Below are 20744 nucleotides of genomic sequence, written 5' to 3' on the forward strand. Positions count from 1 at the left end.
GCTGGCGTACAAAATGGCTGACATCTACTCGTTTTTATTTCCTGCAGGAAGGGAGTAACGCTGCCTCATTTTTGCAGCTGCTTCCTCATTATTTCCATACTCAGTTAATGACATTAATAGCAATCCACTGAGCGCTATGCCCTCTTCGCCTCTGCTTCTGCGAGGAGGGTTGGGCTGCAGCTGATGACAGTGGGGCTCAGTTTGGGACCCTGGGCTGCTGTGGCCCGGTGTCGTCGGGCCGCAGCGTGCAGCAGAAGGGTAGAACTCCTCGGTCCGGCAGCTGTACAGCGCCGGCAGAGGTACCCCGGCTTTACCCCGGCCGACGGGGCGCAGTGGCCTATGTGCAGCATCTCGGAGGCAGGGTCGTTCCCCGCCACGCTCGCTCCTGACAGACCGCGCAGGTGGACACGATTCACACGGGCTGCTGCTGGCTCCGGGATGATGCCGGACACGTCTCTCCACGGTTTTAAGCAGCGCTCTCCCAAGGTGGCGTTTGTCCGCTGTCGCGCCCCGAGCCTTGCGCTCCGGCGGGAACGGGACAGGCTGCTGGGTAGGAACGGCAAGTGCTCCGCGACCACTGGAGCTGATGCCGGGCGGGAGCCGCCCTTCCGCAGCCGTGTTTGCTCTGGCACGGCCGCTCTGCCGGGCCCTGGGACTTCTCTCCCTGGTGAGTGTTCCGGGGTAAGCTCGGAACGGGAGACGTGCGTGCCCCGCCATCAGCAGCGGCACCCCGGGGAGCTCTCTCCATCCCGCCGCTGCATCTAAGGGAACCGCGTCTCGCGGGTGAGCTTGTGACATGCATAACGGCATCGCCCCGGGATCTGGCTCCCAGCACAGCCCCGGGAGGCCCCGCCGCTTGGCCGGGACGAGAGCTGGGTCCCGCGGGGCGCGGCGCCGGTTCTACTCCGAACCTTGGTTACCGCATCTCTGCTCGGAGGGGCCTTGCCCGGGCCGGGTGGGCGGGGTCGGGCGGTGCGCGGGCGCCCGCCGGGTTTACAAGTGCTGCGTACTGCTCGGAACGTGGTGCTGATTGGCCCGGGCCTCTCCAGTGACATCAGCCGGCTCACTTCCCATTGGCGGGCCCGTTGCTGGGACCGTAGGGCTTCCAGGGAGACACTTAACCCGCTCGGCGCCGGGTGGCCTTGCTGCCCCGGGCTGCATCCCGTAACCCCCCGCGCGGACCGCTGCCGGGCGCGGTCGCCGGCTCGGCTGGGCAGTGGCCTTGGCCGGCGGGAGGGTGGGAGCCGCGGTGCTTTCGTCCTTCTGCTTCCCACCGCTGCCCGGCTGAGCCGCGACGTGGCCCTTTTAAGCGGGCGCGCCTGGGCGCCCAGAGTAGCACGCGGCCTGAGGAGGGAGCGCAATGATTGGTGGGGCTGTCGCCCGGCGGACACACCCCTTGCTAGAAAAGGGGCGCTGCGAGTGGCGGGGGGAGAAGGTAAACAGAGCCGGCCGGCCCTGCCCGCTGACCAATCGGGGGGGCGGGACGGCACGGGGCGGGAGGGGGCTCCCAACCTGACGTGATGGGACTCGGCGCGGCCGTCCCCGAGCAGGAGCGCGCGGGGCGCGGGGCGGGCGGCGGCGCGGTGGGCGTTCTTCTCTACCCCGGCCGCCGCGCCGGACCCGGGCCGGCCGCTCCTGCCTGCCGGCTGCTCGCCGTTCCCGGGGCTTGGCTCTGAGACCCCTGCCTGCCTCCCCGCTATTTATCACCCCCGTTCTCCCTTCCGCTGCAAAGACCTCGCGCCGCAGGCGAATCATGGCTGGCGCTGCCGGCCCGACGGGCGCGCACTGAGGAGAGCCCGAAGCTACACCCCCCCCATACAAACACACACACCCCCACCCCGGTCGTCGGGGCGCGGTCGCACCATGTCGGCCGTAGCCTACGTGGACTTCGTGGCGGCGCAGTGCTTGGTCTCTATCTCTAACCGCTCGGCCGTGCCCGAGGCAGCGCGGCTGAAGGTGCCGGGCGAGGGGGAGGCGGCCCGGGAGCTGCGCGACCCCCGCGACGCCTGGAAGGACTATTGCGCCCTCCTGGCCATCGCCAAGAGCCTGCTGGAACTGAACAAGTACCGGCCGCTGCCCGCCCCCTCCGTCTGCAGCGACAGCGTGGAGAGCCCCGACGAGGACGCGGGCTCCGACAGCGACGCGGCCACAGAGCCGGGCTCCAGCCCTCCCCGCAGCCCGCCGCCGGGGCCGTCCCCCCGCCTGCGCGCCGCCGGGGCCGCCCCCAAGGGGAAGCTGGCGGCCGAGAAGCGACACAAGTGCCCCTACAGTGGCTGCGGCAAGGTCTACGGCAAGTCCTCCCATCTCAAGGCGCACTACCGCGTGCACACAGGTCAGCGGCGGCGGCAACGGGAGGGAGAGAGGGAGCGGGCGAGGGGAGGGGGAGCGAGCAGAGAACGAGCGCTTGTCCTCACGTGAACCCTGCCGGCGGCGCGCTAGGCACCCCCGCGCTCTGCCCCCGCTTTCGGCCGCGGTTTTTTGCCTTTTTGTCTCCTTTTATCTTTCTTCCTTTTCACCCCCGGCCCCGTTCTTCCCCTCTTCTCCCTTCCTGTCTTCTTCCCTGCCGCGGGGCCGGAGCGGCTCTCCTGGGAGCGGGCGGCCACCCCGGGTGGGGCTGCGGCAGCGCCTCCCACTGCTCCCCGCCTGCCGGCCCCTGCTCGGAGCCCGTACGTGTCCCCCGGGCAGCGCGGGGCGGGTGGCAGCCGCCGGAGTGAACCCCCAGGCTGTTCGGGGGGCGGCGGTGGGGGACGTCTCTTGAGCGGCGGGAACAGGCAGAACCTGGCCCAAAGGCGTTCCTTAAAGCCGCCGCGGGCTGGGCGGCCTGCCCCATCTGCTGCCCGCGCCGTCGGGAGCCGCCTTCGCAGAGCGGGCTGCCGAGCAGCGGCTCCAGCGGCCGCGGGCACGCCCCCTCCAGAGGGCCGAGGGCACTCGAACCGCGCACCGCCCCAGACCGGAGCTGACAACCGCCGGGAGCCGCCCCAGTGTTTGGGCCCCCTGAGGGGACCGGCCGCTGCTCCGCCCGGCGCCTCGTCGCGGTGCCGGTTATCGCGATCCGGCCATGGCGTGTCCCGTCCCGTGGGGGCTTCATTGCCTGGGCAGAGGGGCGAGAGGGTGTGGCGGTGTGGGAACCTGCCGGTAAAACACCTCTGTCGCCACAGTACCCTGTGCCCTGGCTCTGCCAGCGCCGAGGGGACAGCGGCAGACGGTTCCTCCGTTTGTTGTGCGGTTTTTGCGTCGGGGGGGTTTGTGTTTGTTCTGGTTTGTTGAGGATTTTTTAATCCTTTTAGTGGGAGCGGCTGAATAAACCCCGTTACATGTCCGAATTGCAAAGGGGGAGGGGCGCGGACACACTGGTGCACGAAGCTGCTTAAAAATTGCACTAAAGTAGAGGATTGTGTGTGAGTATGGAAAGGAGTGGATCAAAAAAGACAAATGCTGCCGGCGCTTATTTCATGTGCCTCACATCTGTCCTGTAGTCGCAGGTTCTTCTCTGTATTTTGTCTATTGGCCGTAATGGTAAATGGTGAAGTACAAAACAAGTTTATCACCTGAGGAACCTGCTGCGATTCACTGCTGTAGTATTTCACGCAGCCTGGATAGAGCACGGGAGCATCTGAACTCCAGCTATGCTTCCGTTGCTCTGCCTTGCTTGTGTGCCCAGGTGTATGTGCGCTGCAGTGGAGACACGGTGTTGGTTGCCTACCTATGCCCTGCTGGCAGATCTGCCGATGCTTAGCTCCGGAGATCAGGGGGCGAAGGAACAAGATTACTGGATGTGGCTCAGCAGTGAGCTCTGCGGTGTTCAGGCTGTCTCTGTGAGCCGGGAAAGAGGATGGTGAGTGGTGACCGTGTACTGACCTCAGGATCTGTGCCAAGGATTGTGTGTTACTGGCTCAGAGACCACGCTTCTGATGCTCATTTGGAGGCTGAATGTAACTGATGCCCAGCAAAATATTGGCTCATAAGTGACAAAGAAAATTCATTAGCTTCACTTTCACTTACTACCCCATGTTCAGATATCCACCCCAACATGGGGACCAAAATAGACATTGACTGGGTTAGCATTCTGGGTGATGACATGTAAATTAATGTACTGTACAACCCACACTGCTTACTGTAAGTAGTAGCGTCATAATAAGTATCTCCTGAAGTAGTGTGAGGTATAGTGTGTGCTGCCTTAGCTCCAAGTATTAGATACTTGATTCACACACACCGGTATACCACCACAGTAGTTCTGTGTGACTCAAATTGCTACAGATACCAGCAGTAATGAACCTTCAGAGCTTCCTAATGTGAGTAGTTAATTGTAGCTAACTGAAATGCTAAATGATACTGCTAATTATTTTTATAGATGGCAGAACAATTCCTTAGCAACGGTGAGATTCAATGGGACCTCTGGAGTTATTCATAACTATGCACTGCAGAGCATTAATGCTTCCTCCTTTCTTTCCTTTATTTCCTTTTTTTTTTCCCCAACAATTTCTCTTTTGTATATCTGAGCCGCTTGAATTGAATTCACCTACCTGCTATTTTTCATCAAGCCACTAAGCAAGTTTTTTGCTGCTGTGCAGTCTTTAATGGAAATAGGTATGCACCCACCAGTACAGTCTTCCTGGTCTTAAATTTTTAATATTTAGTTCCAGTCTCCCTATCTTGGAAAATGGCTCTAGGATTTGCTTTCACACCTGTGAGCTTACTTATAGCCACAGCTCTCTGTACTGAAGGATACTAAGTGAGCAGGTTGGAAAGCTTTGGATACTGTCCTGTGCTGTGTTAGAATCTAAAAACTCAGCAGACGAATATCTTTGGTAAGCTAAGGCGAAGGCAAGAAATGAAATACCAAATAAAGGTAGAAGAGCAGAAGACCAAAGACTTGGTGCTCAGAGGTTAGAGGTCTTTGTCTTATCATGATTCTATAAACTTGTTGGTTCAAAGGTATTCCTTCTTTCAGAGACTAAACATGTCTGTGTAAATGCTTGCCTGAAGTTTGGGCCTTTGATGATGATTCTAGTTCAGTTTCCACAAGACTCAGATTAGCCATCCATCAGAAATCGTCTCTGCATTAATCTTAACAGAACAAGGTCAGCGGGTGGCACTGTGCATCCCACTTGATGGCACAAGCAAGGGGACTGTTTGCACAATCCCACTGAATTCAGCCTTAGTAGAGCAGGATTTGTAGGGGGAAGCCAAGAAGTCTGAACTCTCCCCCTTCCTGGGGGAATACTCCATTCCTTACCAGGCACCTGATGTTTCTGCAATATGATCAGACACTTCTTCATTCTGTCATGTGTGTGTACTTACATTCAAAATACATTAACTTGCAAAGGCCTGAGTATACAAGGACAAGTGTATCCCTGAAACTGAGCTATTGCCTCCCCTGTCCCTTCAGTACCATCCAAAAGTGAGATGGGATTTATTATTTAAGTTCTGGTGTCTTGAGCAGGAAGAGCATTACAGGTAAGGTTGTTCTGTGTAAGCTAGTAGCATCTCTGAGACACACGGCACTTGGTGTAGGAGAGAAAGGGTGGCTTGCAAGCCAAAAACTCTTTGTCAGGAAGGCAGGTAGAGGGATAGCTGTGCAATGTGACCATGCCTTAGGTTTCTTGGTCCCTTATGGCATAGTGTTGTGGGATATAGGACACGTGAACTCTGCTGAAGTTTGGTGGTGGCAGAAGGGATTGTGAGTGGTTTGCCTGCTTGGAAGTCTTCAGCACTGAGGTGATGTGACCAAGTCTTGCAGGCTTTCCCTTCAGAGCATAGAAAATGGCCCGGACATGTTGGCAAGACCTTCACAAAACCCAAGCCCTGGAAGCTGTGCAGATGTCAGGAGGAAGCGAGGGACTCAGCTGACCAAGAAAACTAAAAGCGGCAGCAGATCTGCAGACAGTTACCTTGGAGATACACAGACTTTTCTAAATAGGTAGTTTTAGAGGTTTCATTATGGCCAGTAATGTGTAGGGTTACTATTAGCCTCACAGATGGGGAGGGAGGAGAGCTTAACAGGGAAGGATGGGCAGGCCAGAGGGTTTCCAGGGAAAATAAAGGCATATGAGAGTAAACAAGCATCTCAGTTGGAAGGCCTTGGACAAGGAGTGTGGAGCAAAGGGCAAGAGAGAGAGAGAAACTGGCAAGAGAAGCGAACTTTAAGGAATGTAAGGTTGCTATAATAGTGTGAATACAAGCCAGTTAAAGGGCACATAGCTCCTGAGAGCAGATCCTGCTCTCTGGTCAAGAAAGAGGGACAGAGAAGGTGCCATAAAGCTAGTTTATGAGATGCCTCCTCATACAGGATCTGTAGGAGTCCCCTTTGCTGGGGAGACAGGTCCCAGATGCTTCTCAGTATGTGGTGCAGCAGATTGATGGGAAGTTCACATCTGCATCAGATACCCTTAAGTAACAGGTTAGGCACAGAAAAACAAAATATGTGAAAAGTTTGCACTCTTCAGCCAACTGCATCATCATGTAGATCAGGGACAAACAATACCAAGAGGTTTGTTTCATTGGGCAGCTGATGCGCCCTTGAGCGCTCCTGGCATCTGGTTCTCAGTGATGTTTGGTAGCAGGGCTGTAGCCAGAGGTGAAATTCAACAAGGGCACGTGTAGAGTCTTGCATTTGGGGAAGAACAACCCCATGTACCAGTACAGGTTGGGGGTTGACCTGCTGGAAAGGAGTGAAGGGGAAAAGGACCTGGGGGTCCTGGTGGACAGGAGGATGACCATGAGCCAGCAATGTGCCCTTGTGGCCAAGAAGGCAAATGGCATCCTAGGATGCATTAGAAAAGGTGTGGTTAGTAGGGCAAGAGAGGTTCTCCTCCCCCTTTACTCTGCCTTGGTGAGGCTGCCTCTGGAATATTGTGTCCAGTTCTGGGCCCCTCAGTTCAAGAAGGACGGGGAATTGCTTGAAAGAGTCCAGCGCAGAGCCACAAAGATGATTAAGGGAGTGGAGCATCTCCCTTATGAGGAGAGGCTGAGGGAGCTGGGTCTCTTTAGCTTGGAGGAGACTGAGGGGTGACCTCATCAGTGTTTACAAATATGTCAAGGGTGGGTGTCAGGATGATGGAGCTAGGTTTTTTTTCAGTGATATCCAGTGGTAGGACAAGGGGCAATGGGTCTAAACTGGAGCATAGGAGGTTCCACATTGACATCAGGAAGAACTTCTTTACTGTAAGAGTGACAGAGCACTGGAACAGGTTGCCCAGGGGGTTGTGGAGTCTCCTGTGTTGGAGATATTCAAGGCCCGCCTGGACAAGTTCCTGTGTGATGTACTCTAGGTTACCCTGCTCTGGCAGGGGGGTTGGACTAGATGATCTTTTGAGGTCCCTTCCAACCCTTGGGATTCTGTGATTCTGTGTGGACCCAAAGGTCAGCAGTCTGCACAGTGAAGATGAGGAGCATTTCTGGTACAAAGGAAAAATTAACACTGCAGTCTAGATTCCATGGCTTCAATTCAGCCCCTGTATCACTTTGGTTTTCACTGTACTCCTTTGTTATTTTTGTTCTGGACTATCACTAACTGGGCAGACAGTACAGATGCTACTATGTTGACAATCATCTGCTTGCTGGGAGCTTTTTTGAGTGTTTTGTGGGAGCGTAATCTGAAATTCAGTATTTAAGCCCCTCTTATCCATCTTAAGCAATGTCACTTTGCCAGATCCTTTAGAGTAAGACTGAAGAGTAGAAAGTGGAGTCAGCAGGACATTTTTTGCTCAGTTCAGACCTCCATCTGAAATGCCCGTTCTTGAGGGTTAATGCAAATGTGCAGATTGATGGGAGTTCTAATTGGCATGTTTCCAGGTCTCGGAGAAACACAATCACACTGACTGGAAGCCTTGCCAGCTGAGTAAGGTAGGCAAAAATCCTCATGATTAAGTTTGGTGTTGCCTGACTCCCACATGGCTTTTGTTTGGTTTGGGAGATGGGGGAGGGTGGAGACCTGGATTTTTATTTTTCTTTTTTTTGTGTGTGTGTGTTTTGGGGTTTTTTTTCCTGCTAAAAAATAAAAGCTTTAAGCAGGTGTATGTCACAGTGGGAAAGCACTCCAGAAAGGTTTGTATATTAATTGAGTCAATGTAAAGAAGTGCCTGTGTAGAATGGAAGCAGTGAGCAGGCATCACTTATAAGAGTGTGACTCCAGTTTCTAGATGGATGTCTTGAAAACACAGCTTTACTGAGTTCCTGCATACCGTTGTGCTGTGATACTGAAGACTTTGTGGGTATCATCCACTCTTGTTAGTGTGTGTATCTTGTAAACCAGCTGTTAGGATCCTTACAGGAACAGTCATTGCCCTTCCCTGGCTGTTGTGCACCAGGCTGCTCATAGCCTCACACAGCTCCCAGACCTGCAGTGGAAGAGCAAAGAAGGGCTAAGTGAAGATTAAATGGCCCATCTTAGGTAGTTATGTTAAGGCACACTTCAGATACTGTTTTGTGGTAGCATAATTCATTGTCTGTATTTAGGTCATAATGACTGTGAATATCCTGAGAGCACTCTACAAATACCTTGAACTTGAGGTAAGAGTCTGTTGAAACACTAGCTAACAAACTCATAGTGAAATAACAAAAATTATATGTTCCTTGTGAGTACATCTAAAATTGCATTCCTCCTTCCCCTGTCAAAGCTGTTTCCAGTTAGCAAGCATTTAAGCATTCAGACAGAGCAGGACCTGAAAGCCAGTGCTCTTCAATCCCAGGTGAGTGCCCTCAGCACAAGGCTAGGAGTTGGTCTTCATTCTTCGGTTAATATTAACTACTGCTGCAAAACATAGGAAGTTTAAAAGGAGGTAAGATCGGAAAGAAGAGGTAAGAACTTGTCCCACATACCAAGAGGGCACTCCTCAGCTATGAAAATGTAGAGGTGACTCTCCAGTGAGGTTTGGAGAGGTCTCTCCCATGTAGCTTCCCTAACTGAGATCTGTCTATACACTTACCCTCAGCAAGTTTGCCGATGACACCAAGCTGCATGGTTCACTTGATACACTGGTGGGAAGGAATCCTTGACACACTCGTGAGGCAGGCAGATGCCAACCTTATGAAGTTTAACCATGCCAAGTGCAAGGTCCTACACCTGGGTCGGAGCAATCCCAGGCACAGCTACAGGTTGGGCGGAGAAGAGATTCAGAGCAGCCCTGTGGAGAAGGACTTGGGGGTGTTGGTTAATGAGAAAATGAACATGAGCCATCAGTGTGCACTCACAGCCCAGAAAGCCAACCGTATTCTGGGCTGCATCAAAAGGAGCGTGACCAGCAGGTCGAAGGAGGTGATCCTGCCCTTCTACTCTGCTCTCCTGAGACCTCATTTGGATTACTGTGTGCAGTTCTGGTGTCCTCAACATAAAAAGGACATGGAACCGTTGGAACAAATCCAGAGGAGGGCCACGAGGATGATCAGGGGACTGGAGCACCTCCCATATGAATACAGGCTGAGAAAGTTGGGGCTGTTCAGCCTGGAGAAGAGAAGGCTGCATGGAGACCTCATAGCAGCCTTCCAGTATCTGAAGGGGGCCTACAGGGATGCTGGGGAGGGAGTATTCATTAGGGACTGTAGTGACAGGACAAGGGTTAACGGGTTCAAATTTAAACAGGAGAAGTTTAGATTGGGCATAAGGAGGAAGTTCTTTACTGTAAAGATGGTGAGGCACTGGAATGGGTTGCCTAGGGAAGAACTGCTCCATCCCTGGTGGTGTTCAAGGACAGGTTGGACAGAGCCTTGGGTGACATGGTTTAGTGTGAGGTGTCCCTGCCTATGGCAGGGGGGTTGGAACTAGATGATTTTAAGGTCTTTCCAACCCTAACTATTCTATGATTCTATATATAAGTGTAAATATATCTATATACATATATATGAAGAGGCACAGTCCCTCAAGAAAGGCTTTTGTAAGCCACAGAGGGCTGTTATCTGGCAGAAAAGCTGTAAGGATATCCCTTACTGTGTCACATGGGGATAACAGCAAGATTGTGTCTCAGTGGGATTTGGGCTTCCAGCAGCTTAGCAGTGGTGGCTTCTAGCAGGTGGATTTGCATCTGGTCTTTTGAAAGAGACTCGAAACACCTGCATGTGCAAGCAGCTGTTGAGTTGTGGTTTTGAGGATGTTAGGGCAGTCTAAATACTTGCTGGAAGGAGAGTTGTATAAAATATATAAAAAATATGAAAGTACTCAGTTTTAACACCTGAATAGTCTTGTGTTGTTTAGTCCTGACTGCTGGCAAAATAAACCACTTGCTGCAACCCAGCCATGCGTTGACTATCTTGAAGGCAGTGACTGATGTATTGCCAGACTGACTGGCTGCAGTTTAGATGTTACAGATACCCTTGTTTTAGGCACACAGTATCTCATCCTCACCGCTGATCTGGCTTTGTGCTGTTTCGCACCAGTGAATCGTGTGCCTGCCACACGTTTTAGTGACCTGATTTTGGAATATCTCAGAATAAAAAGAAAAAGGCTGTTCAAAAGGCCTACGCTCTGAAATGGATGCATGGATGCCCAAGATCCATCTTCACCAAAATATCACTCACTCATAATCCAGTGTCCCACAGGAAATTGTTCATTCAGGGTGTGTGGGCCAAGCAGCACACTGATGGAGAAAAAAAGGAGAGACCTGAGACAGTAGCTGTTCTGCAGCAGAGAAGATAGCCTGAGTGTTTGGTTTTGTTTTTTTTTTATCTCTTGCAATAAGCTGGACTGTGTTCTTGACATTCACCTGCAGAATGTATTTTGGGAGACACTGTGACACACAGGAGCGGTGGCTTAGTGGGATCACAGGGTGGGGGGAAGAAAAATAAATAGGAATATGCAAAGGGTACCAGGATTCCTTTGGAAATTTTGAGCTCCAGCAGCCACAGAGATACAGGAGGATCTTGGAAGATGATGGCGAGGATCAGCAGCCTGGTGGATAGTAGGAACTATGCATCCCAAACACTGCATCCCAAATGCTCTGAACCCTTCTTCAGTTCTGATACTTGAAAGAGTTGCTGCTATGAATACATGGCAACATGGCCCTATCATGTACCTACCATCATCCCATCTCTAGTAACCTAAGTCAGTCAAGGTGTCTTGTTAGGTATCCATTCATGCAGCTGTAGCTACACTCCATCTGGCTTTCTTGTTAATGTGTGAAGCAGTGTCATTAGCATTATTTGACAGCTATTCTGTGCTAGCTAGTACTGATGCCAGGCTTTAGACTCATGGTTGTGTTTACTGCTGTCACTGAGGAAGACAGTGTGAGCACAGCAAACAATTCATCTTCACCAGACTTCAGTCCGCACCAGCAGCATGGTGTGGGCAGAATGTCTTCTGTAAAGCCAGTGCTCAAGCAGTTTCAGTAACTCAAAATCAGTGCTTTGTTCCATCACAGAGGCTCAGTGTGCTCAGTCCTAGTGCATGTGCTACATATACTAAGAAAATTGACGAAGCGTCTGGTCAGCAACTTTGTATTCAGCTTTCTCAAACACACCCTCCCCCTTCCCAGAAAAACCAGTCACTCAGAACTTCTCTACCCCTTGTTTGTCCAAGTTAATTCATCTTTGTTAAAGCCACCATGAACTGCAGCTCCTGACCTCAGTCATTCACACCTAAAGCAGCATATTGTCATGAGAAGGCGGATGATTACTCAGGATACCAGTACTACCTGTGCTGTCAATGAGTCAGTTAATGCCCATTTCGTGTTCTTTTTCAGAAACCTTTCCTGTACAAGACTATGATGTGGGAAAATCTGTAATGTCCCAGGATAGGTCTAAAACCCCTAAATAATTTATCATCTATACAGAATAAAAAGAAATAAAATACAGTGGACCTGCTTCAGGTCATACACTATAACTTTGATACAGAGTTTGAACTCACAGAGAAAGAAGAAACTGACCAGTAGTAGCACCCAGTGGAGGGTGGGTAAAAGGAACAGGGAGAAAAGTTCAGGTGAAGCAAGAAAACAAAGATTGAAAGGCTCTGCAGTAGCCTTTATATCCATATGGCATTTAAAGCAAGCCAAGGCTGCAGAGAGTAGTTCCTTGGACTCCAGAGAAGACTTGTGAAGAGCCACCACCAGCTTGTGCTGAGCATGAACTCTGTCTGCCACTACATTCCTGGGACACACAGGACAAAGAATGGAAGTTATGCAGATGTACCTATTCCTAGAACCTGTGAATTCATTTCTGTTTCACTTGTTATTTCTGTAAGCTGCCCTGGATATATGTAGGGGGTTTTTATGTTGTTGTTTTTTTTTTTTAATAAAATAATTTACATCTTGTATCTCTTGTGTTAATATTCTGTTACAAATAGTTCTAAAGTATGGTGATAGCACCATTGGCCATTCCTTCATCTCTTGATGGGAATCCCATCTAAGGCATATCTTAAAATATAAGTAGCATACTGCTACCAGGATATAATAGCACTCTGTTTTGATGGTTCATTCTGCTTTTTTCAAGCTCAAGCATTACTGCTCCCAAAACTAAGGGGATAAAAAACATACGGAACAGGTATTTCTTGTCTGAGACAAGACATAGAAATCCGTGTTATCTCCAGATGGAGGCAGCATTGCATCACAGCTTTGCATTGTAGCTCTGCAGGCCATTGTCTGCCCTGCTGCATATGAGTTGCAAGATGTTTTTCCTCACTGGACTTCTCCTCGAACATCTCTGCTGCTTAAAAATATGTGCCAGATGCAGCGATGAGCTTTGCTGAGTGGACAGTCATCACCTGTTATCAGGCACCTTTACCTTGCCTTAAAAGCCTCCTGGATACATGATCCACTCGTGCTCTGCACCTATGAAGTCCATCACTGACGCACCAGCCCTCCAGCCTGATGTCACAGCTTTCTGATCCAGGGGAGCAGCAGATCTTGAGGCTCAGAGACAACCCCTGCGGGTCTGGAAAAGCCTCCCTCCCCTTTGTGTCTCTGCTCTAAGTCTGGAGTTTAATGCTTCCTGGTGCTGGGGATTATGCCTGGCCTACTTTTGTACATGCGCTTCCAAAGTGCCTGTGACAGCCATCCTGGGCTCCTGTAGCTGAGGTGGTGAAGCTGTTCACCACCACCCTACCTGGGGGGCTCGGTGTGGGTCCCGGTGGCAGCTCTTGTGTGTGAGGGAGAACAGCCGCTCACCTGGGCAGGTATCTGCTGTTTGCTGCTCTCCCACCTCACCAGAGCCTGTCCTCACGGTGCAGAGCACATCATGGCCTCCTCAAGCCCCCCCTGCCAAGCTCAGGCTGGTTCTCTGGGGAAGGGGGTGTACACGGGGGATCCCGAGTGAGCCCTGTCTCTGTGTTGACTCTGCATAACCTGAAAGTGCTTCTCTCTGGAACATGAAATGGGTGTGCAGGGTTATGGTGGCGGAGGTCATGCTTCACATTTCAGAGGGAATTCTAGTAACCAGCCCCCGTTTTGTCTTTCCACCTGCAGCTCCAGGAGCAGGGCTGGGAAGCTCAGTTTCGTAAGGGCTGTATGGGGCGAGTGTTGAAACACTGTTTTTAGGCATCAGGTTAGTTACTGCCATACCTAAAATGTAGATGCTGCACCCCCAAGACTATGATCCTTGCTATCTAGCCTAAGCACCAGGTCTCCCTGTAGCAGTTAGGCATTTCCACTGGCTGAAGAGCTGTCCTGAGGTAGATGGTTGGAAATATGGCTTCTAGGGATGGTGCAGGATGCCTGCTCTGCTCCCCACTGCTCTGGGGTGTGCTTGCCTGACACAGAGCTGTACTAGATGGCTCCACACATGCAAGATGTATAGCACTTCTCCCATGTTCCTGGGGGGAGCTGGAAAGCTGTTCCACGCCTCCCACTGCTGTCTGCTTCCAGGAGCTGTGACAGAAACCGTGAGATAGATAGCAAAAGAGCAGCACAAGTGAAACACTCGCCTTGGATCCTGGGCAGGGCTGGGAAAGCCAGGGAAGGATGGTGATGGAAGTGCTCTGGGCAGCTCCCACTGCTGCTGCTGGGCTGCCTGGCCACAGTTGTGGCTTTCAGGCACATGTGAGCCTACGTGCTGCTTTAATTAATTCCTTTCATCAGGCGGCGGGTGTCCGGAAAGGCTTGCAGCCATGTCAGCAGCATACAGCAGGGAGCCAAGAAACCTGTTCATACAAAACATAGCCCCAGGTCAGGACAGCTGGCAGCTGTGCCTCCTTCGGGCTTGGGTACCAGACTGGCTTGGCTCCCTGTGCTCCCTCTGCACCCTTCTCTCCCGACCAGGGACCAGCAACGCTGCCAAGTGAGGGAAGGAGGTTCAGGGAGGCAGTGTGACAGGCTGCCGAGCGAGCGGCGGCCGTAAGGTATGTGATTCTCCTTGCCCAGCTGCACCCTGGTCGGTCTGGGATGGGGCAGCTGCCTGTCAGGGGGCACTGTACACTGGGATCCTGAACCGTGAACATGTCTGCATCACTGTGTAAACCCCTGGTGTAGCTACACCTCAGTTTACTTTGTCTGTTCTTATCCTCCTCGCTGGATGTTGTCAGTCATCCTCCCAAAGGCTGTCAGTCACTTTCCCCACTCCCCTTCCTTCTCCCTGCAGCTCTGCAGTACTTTCTACTGCTGATTGTCCTGGCACTCGGGCTGTTCATTCAGGCCTTTAGCCTTTTGTGGCTGCTATTGTGTCTGGGGAGGACTACAAGGCATGCTTTCTTGTAAATTACTCTCTTTATTGTGATCTGTAAATGTAAAGTGAGCTTGCCTGTTGTGCCAAACTTCAGAGTACCAAGAATTATTGGAGTCCCTGTGTTTCTTTCTAACTCTTCCAAGCTAAAAAACTCCTGGGATAGTTTTTATGTTTCATGGTTGGCTAAAAATAGCTGTCACTAGCTGTCATTTATATTCCCTTCAGGAGACTCTTAAGAAAGGGAATTAAGTCATCAAACTGCAGTGGTGCATGATGTCTGTGACTGAAAGCTTTTGTGTGAACTTAAAACATCTTTGATTTCCATCTATGCCATGGACTAAGGTCAGCCTTGCTGGTTGGGAGGCAATGGGTCTGTGCAGTAGACAAAGGCTGTGCAACCCGCAGAAGTGAACTGCAAGAATGTGGGGTGCCAGGAAGATTGCAGTGAGTGCTGCTCAATACTTAGACCCTTGTTTTTGAAAGCAGAGGTGTGGTGTGGTTAGGCATTCGGCTTGGTTCTTTTCACCATTGTAGCAAACATTTATGCTGATAGAGCTGTGAAAGATGAAGTAGTTTTCCTGTCCTCAAATCAGCCATCTAAGAGACTGATACCCTGTGGAGCAGCTTGGGTTTCTGGGAGAAGGGAGTATAGGGGACACAGCAATTCTCTCTGCAGCTACAGCAGCTCTGCTATATGTGTTTGCAGCCCCAAGGCTGCACTGCTCTCCCCAGTTCCTCCCCACTCAGTTCTCCCAGTACTGGAATGGCTTGTCCCAGGTGAGAGATTTTTTTTGGCTTCCTTTCTAACTGTACAAATTATTCAGCAGAATGGGAGTGTTAGAGGGAGCCTGACATGAAAAACGCACAGACTCAGGCAGAGCTCATCTGTTGTTTTGACAGTCTTCAGGGTCACGTAAGGTTCTGCACCAGAAAGTGAGTTCCATGCTGTTAGAGGGGTTTTTGGCTTCTGATGGAAGTGAGACTGAAACCTGATGAAGCAAGTCATCAGCAACTCTACAGACCCTGGCACGGTGACAAGAAACAAGTGTTGTTTTCCCCTCCTCAGCGTGTTCCCTGGCTCCTCGGTGAAGCTGGTATGTGCTGGCCTGCATTACCGCTGTCCCCTAAATCTTGTCATGCTTTCCTCCCTGCAGGCGAGCGACCGTTCCCCTGCACGTGGCCTGACTGCCTTAAGAAGTTCTCTCGCTCGGACGAGCTCACCCGGCACTACCGAACCCACACCGGCGAGAAGCAGTTTCGATGCCCCCTCTGCGAGAAGCGGTTCATGCGGAGCGACCACCTGACAAAGCACGCCCGCCGCCACACCGAGTTCCACCCCAGCATGATCAAGCGATCCAAAAAGTCCAGCTCCAGTAGCTCCTTGTGAAGGCAGGGCCAGCCCAGGGATGGGAGCAGAGGGGAGGACGCAGGCAGTGGCATCAGAGCATGAGCATCCACTGCGGCGCCGGTCGCCCTTGCCATCTGAAAGCATATGTTGCTGACATTCAAAAAGTACTCCGTGCCCCTCACCCCATCCTCCACCTCCCCACCCTGCGCTGCGAACAGCAGTGCAGAGCAAGTGGACTGTGGGGTGAGAGGAGGAAAGAGATGGCCAGCAGAGGAGGTGATGACCTCCTCAATGAACGTTGATGCTGGTGTATATACGTGTGACTGGATGGTCTGGCCTGTGCCCCTGCAGTAGCGTGACCCCAAAGTCTTTGTGATTGCTGTGTCATGAACATGTTTTGTTGAACAGTGTAATGCTGCTTGTATTTAGAGTTTGTTGAGTAAAAACACTTTCCGAGTCACGTAAATAACTCAGATAAAAGCTCCATAGCACATTGTAGAAGTGGGTTTACCTCTGTCTCAGAATGATCCTGCATTTTAAGAGACTGTTAAAAAAAACATTACATATGTTACTAAAAGCGTCTGAGATGATAAGATGAATTTATACTCAAGAAGGCCCATTAAAGTAAATGGGTCTTTTAAATTTTTCTTTGTATTAACTATACTTTTGAATATAAGCTGCACTTTTCCAGTAAAGACATGTATAATTCAAGAAGATACTTAAAGCAGAACCCTCCCCCCCCCAACAGTTCAGTCATTTTCTGACCATGTGTGTATTTAGTTCTGCTATTCATTTATCTGGAAGAAGACAAGTCAGCCTAGATATGTGGCAGGGGTATGGGAGCAGAAGCACATGTCTCTCCTTTGATCCTATACTTTTAATTTGTCAATAAATACAGTACTGTACTATAGATATGCCACTAACAGTGCTTTATTCTGCTGTGTTTTGTTTGAATGGATGTACGACAGCAGTTACCATCTTTATAAACTGCTGCGCTTATTTTGAAGGCTTTTTCTCTTCCTACGCTTGCCTTAAAGATTTACTCTCTTCATACCCTTGCCTAGCTCCCATGTAGTCCTATGGGAGTTGTGTGTGTTTTATGGAGAGAATAGACCTTTCCCTAAAAGCACTCTGCTAATGGAAACTCCTGGAATTGTTGTAAGGAGCACTTCTGGACGGCTCCTGTATATCTTGATAGCTGTTTCTATAGAGTGTGGGTGAAAACCATTAGCTGACTGGAAATACAGCAAGCAAGGTGTGTCGTTACACTCCTTATGGTGTAAGCTTCTCTTGGTACCCGTGTCATGCATGGCACGTCAGACACTGATAACAGCAATTACTTTTATTTTAAAGCTATCTTTTCCTCTTTAAGGGGAGCAGAAAGATCACTGAAGGAGAATTTTCAGCTGTGGTCATTTAGCTGATTATTGCATTATTTTTTTTTATGTTGAAAGCATAAACTGTAAGAGGTTATGAGTGGTTTTCTCTTTTTCCCTCCCCAGCTGCATAAAAGAGGGGGGAGACTTCTGTTTACACATTTTTTCCAGAAACCTTTTCCTGTTACCCCTTCCTCCCAAAGAGGAAGGGGAGGTGCAGACCTGCTATAGAGACTTGGGGCCAAATTCATCTTGTGAGTAATCACGTTTCCACTGCAGATGAATTTAGGTCATCTTGTAAAATTCTGTACATAAACAATCTTGCTAGTACACATGCAACTACAGCATCTTACCGTTTTACCTGATGAAAAGCTTGCTTCCTAGAAACAAACAAAAAAAATAACTCGGAGAATAGAGTGTTTTCTTCTACTGTTGTATAAGGCTTTCAGCATTAGAAATCAGTTTGCATATAGTGTTTTTAATCTGTGTAGTTCATGATAAATTCCGTCTATGTGAAGAGAACTGCTTTTAAGGCATTGGGGATATTGAACAGTGTGTGGAGTAAAAAGGGATGTGTTTTCTTCAGTGAAAACTTCAGGAAACCAAGCACACTTTCTACCTCCGTTTCAGCTTTTTGAAACATTTATTTTAGAAACCAAACTTTAATTTCTGGTGTCCAAATCGAGTCAGAAGGACATCCATTCTTCCTGATAAAAACAGGTAGCCTTTGTATTTCTGCTGATTGAGAAATACAGAAAGTGTTTTGCTTACCAGCACTGCTAATGCTGCCTTGTTGAGTGGGGTCAGAGCCACTTGCAGCCCAGTGAGATTCATTCTGAATCCATCCTGCAGTCTGGATTGCTGCCATTCTGTGGGATGGATGCAGAACTTGGAAAATTTCAGGCCTGACCCTGTGAAATACAAGACACCCTCACATCTTACCACCCACGACGGGAAGCCACAGCTGATAAGCAGCTCCTAAATCAGTGCATACATGTGTTGGTCACTTAGCTACCAGGATTTACGGATACATAGAAGTAATTGGCCAGATCTATGGTTTCCACCTTGTGTATTTGGGGTAGAATGCACATATAAAGAAACGTAGTTGTTCCTACAAAGTCTGAAGGACTGAACAGGCAGGGGGGAGAAGGGGGGGTCATAGTGTGTGACAAGAACCTGTTTCTGAAAAAAGCCTTGCTAAACGGTAACCCATTTGCTGTAACGTTGTAATGTTTGCTGTATTTCAGCGTTGGACAGACGGGATTAATGCAATTCATCAACCACTAACAGAATACATGGGGATAATCAGGTTTGGAGATTTCGTTTTATTGTTGTCTTCATTTGGGGGCTCTGGGTTTTTTCTTTTAGTAAAAGCAGACAATGGTTCTAACACATGAAACAAACTGTGGGCTAGTTCTTTGCATCCTGAAGATGAAGATTTGAAGAGCATTGCAAGTGTCAGAAAAGAAAAGGAAAATGAGGTTCTCTAACACTGTCTGTGCTTGTACTACTTTGGAATCACTTGATAGTGCTGAAGTTAGAACAGCTTCTCTCTTTGGTTAAGAAAGCCCATCACTGTAGAGAGATCATGTCTTTAAAGGTACAACTATACCACATAACTTCTTTCTTCAACAGTTTTTCATGACCTGTATTACAGGTCTGTTTCCAGCTTGCAGAGGGACTTAGCCCAGCATACACCAGACTGAACACACAACTTCAAAATGCTGTTTTACAGACTGGCAATCTGTAACACTGTAAAATACCAACTTCCAACAGTTTAATCAGTTTTATTTTTGTACAGTATTCGTATCCTTTATAAGTTATTTTGCTGTCCTGTTTTGTAAATCACATGAAATTGTAAAAAAAAAAAAAAAAGAAAAGAAAAAAAAAGTAGACATAGATGTTTTTGTACATATGTGTATATATATTGTCCAAATAAAGAAAAAGGAATAAAAAAAACAAGCATGTTTTGCATGATTGGAGTCAGGCAGTGGTCATGGTGTGCCTAGTCACTGTTTAGCTTGTTTTGCTGCTCTTCCCAGGTGTTCTCACAGGTATTGCTTCTCTGCTACTGCAGGGAGGCACAGACACAACTTGCACTGGGGGAAAGCGTCCCCTCACGAGCATACTCCAGGAAGTCCCTGTCCCATTGCTCAGTGGCTTTTGAGCTCAGACAGGTGCTGTCCCTTACACTACACATCTGTTCCATGAGATGATGCTTCAGCCTGTGCAGCCACGCTGCTGCCTTGAGATTGCCATGGTTTGGAGGGGATTCTGGTGTGAGGAATAACAAACCACGTGCTCAGCCACTGAAGGAGGGGAAGACAAGAAACCCTGTGCCAAAAAGCTCGCTGACATTTGTGGTCACTGACATTATGGTTGCTAAAAACAACTATGCATACAACCTAACTGAACCTGGTTATGTGGGAACTGTGCTAGGGTGTGACTGCAAGGTGGGACCCTGGGCCCTGGGAGCATGTAGTCCTCCAGCAACATAGGCAGAGACAGAGGGTGGAAGCATGCCACCTGCATCTGGAACAAAACTGGTAGGCAGCCTCCAGGTTTGACTGGATGCTGAGGAGGAGTTTTCTGTCTTCAGGCTGGGTGGCCAAAAGGCAGATAAATATATTCATCAGAGGGTTTTCCGGTTTTTAGCTTGTCATGGATTTTAGGAATGAGGCATGCAGGGCTGTGGCATTGGCCTTATTCTCCTGCCATCCCATACTAAAGGACTTGCCATAAAGTTATTATTCTTCACCTTAAACCCTTTAATATTTGTCTTTAATGATGTAATTGAAACAGCTACCAAAACCTTCCTAGTGGAGAGAACACCTGAGCCTTAGGAGATGTTTCAAGCTCTAATACACTGCAGAAAAGTCTTGCCAGGAGTGATGTAACTTTTGTCTGGAATATGTGTGACATTGCAAAGACTTGGTGCACCCCTGTGGATGCTGTCAGACTTGAGCAATAGCATGGGAAGGCATGGCCCTGAACACAGACCAACTGCTGCAGAAAGCAAAGGTGAATTTTCATTTCTCCTCTCTGCTAAGGATGGAAGAAAGGAAATGTGCCATATAATGCCATAAAAGTCCAGTTATATGCCTTCAGAGTGGTGTCTGCTTCATGAGCATACTGATTTCTGTGCTTGAACTGCATACACACTGGAGGCTGTGCCACTTTAATTATATTGGCATCAAACCAGTACATTTTATTCAGCAAAGTGTAATTTAAATACTACAAAAGTCTGATAAAAAAAAGTCTTTTATGAACAGCACAGTTGGATTCAGAAGCAGACACAAAGAGAATCCAGATTCCTCAGCCACAAATAAAACTGTAACATCTGTGGCTTTTCACCTGAACAGACCTTTAAGCATCACTGCAGCAGCAGCACAGTGTGAGGCTGATACTGCTGGTGGTGTCTGAGAGCAAGTCCATTT

General features: G+C 49.5%; 1 protein-coding gene across 1 annotated transcript; it reads left to right on the forward strand.

The window, feature by feature from the left end:
* Window positions 1–1714: 1714 nt before the first annotated feature.
* Window positions 1715–19147, forward strand: KLF9 (KLF transcription factor 9). The gene is made up of 2 exons (XM_034073307.1): window positions 1715–2332; window positions 15738–19147. Exons 1-2 carry the CDS (start codon window positions 1864–1866, stop codon window positions 15968–15970), a joined length of 702 nt encoding a protein of 233 aa, XP_033929198.1. The 5' UTR covers window positions 1715–1863; the 3' UTR covers window positions 15971–19147.
* The last annotated feature ends 1597 nt before the right edge of the window (window positions 19148–20744 follow it).

This window comes from Melopsittacus undulatus, chromosome Z (genome assembly GCF_012275295.1).
Source record: "Melopsittacus undulatus isolate bMelUnd1 chromosome Z, bMelUnd1.mat.Z, whole genome shotgun sequence".
In the NCBI taxonomy this organism is placed as follows: Eukaryota; Metazoa; Chordata; class Aves; order Psittaciformes; family Psittaculidae; genus Melopsittacus; species Melopsittacus undulatus.

What these genes read in the sequence shown, in the direction of transcription:
- KLF9 (XM_034073307.1), top strand. Translation starts at nt 1,864, where the DNA reads ATGTCGGCCGTAGCCTACGTGGACTTCGTGGCGGCGCAGTGCTTGGTC. An exon ending in GCACTACCGCGTGCACACAG is followed by an intron (nt 2,333 to 15,737) that starts GTCAGCGGCGGC and finishes TCCTCCCTGCAG; the next exon opens with GCGAGCGACCGTTCCCCTGC.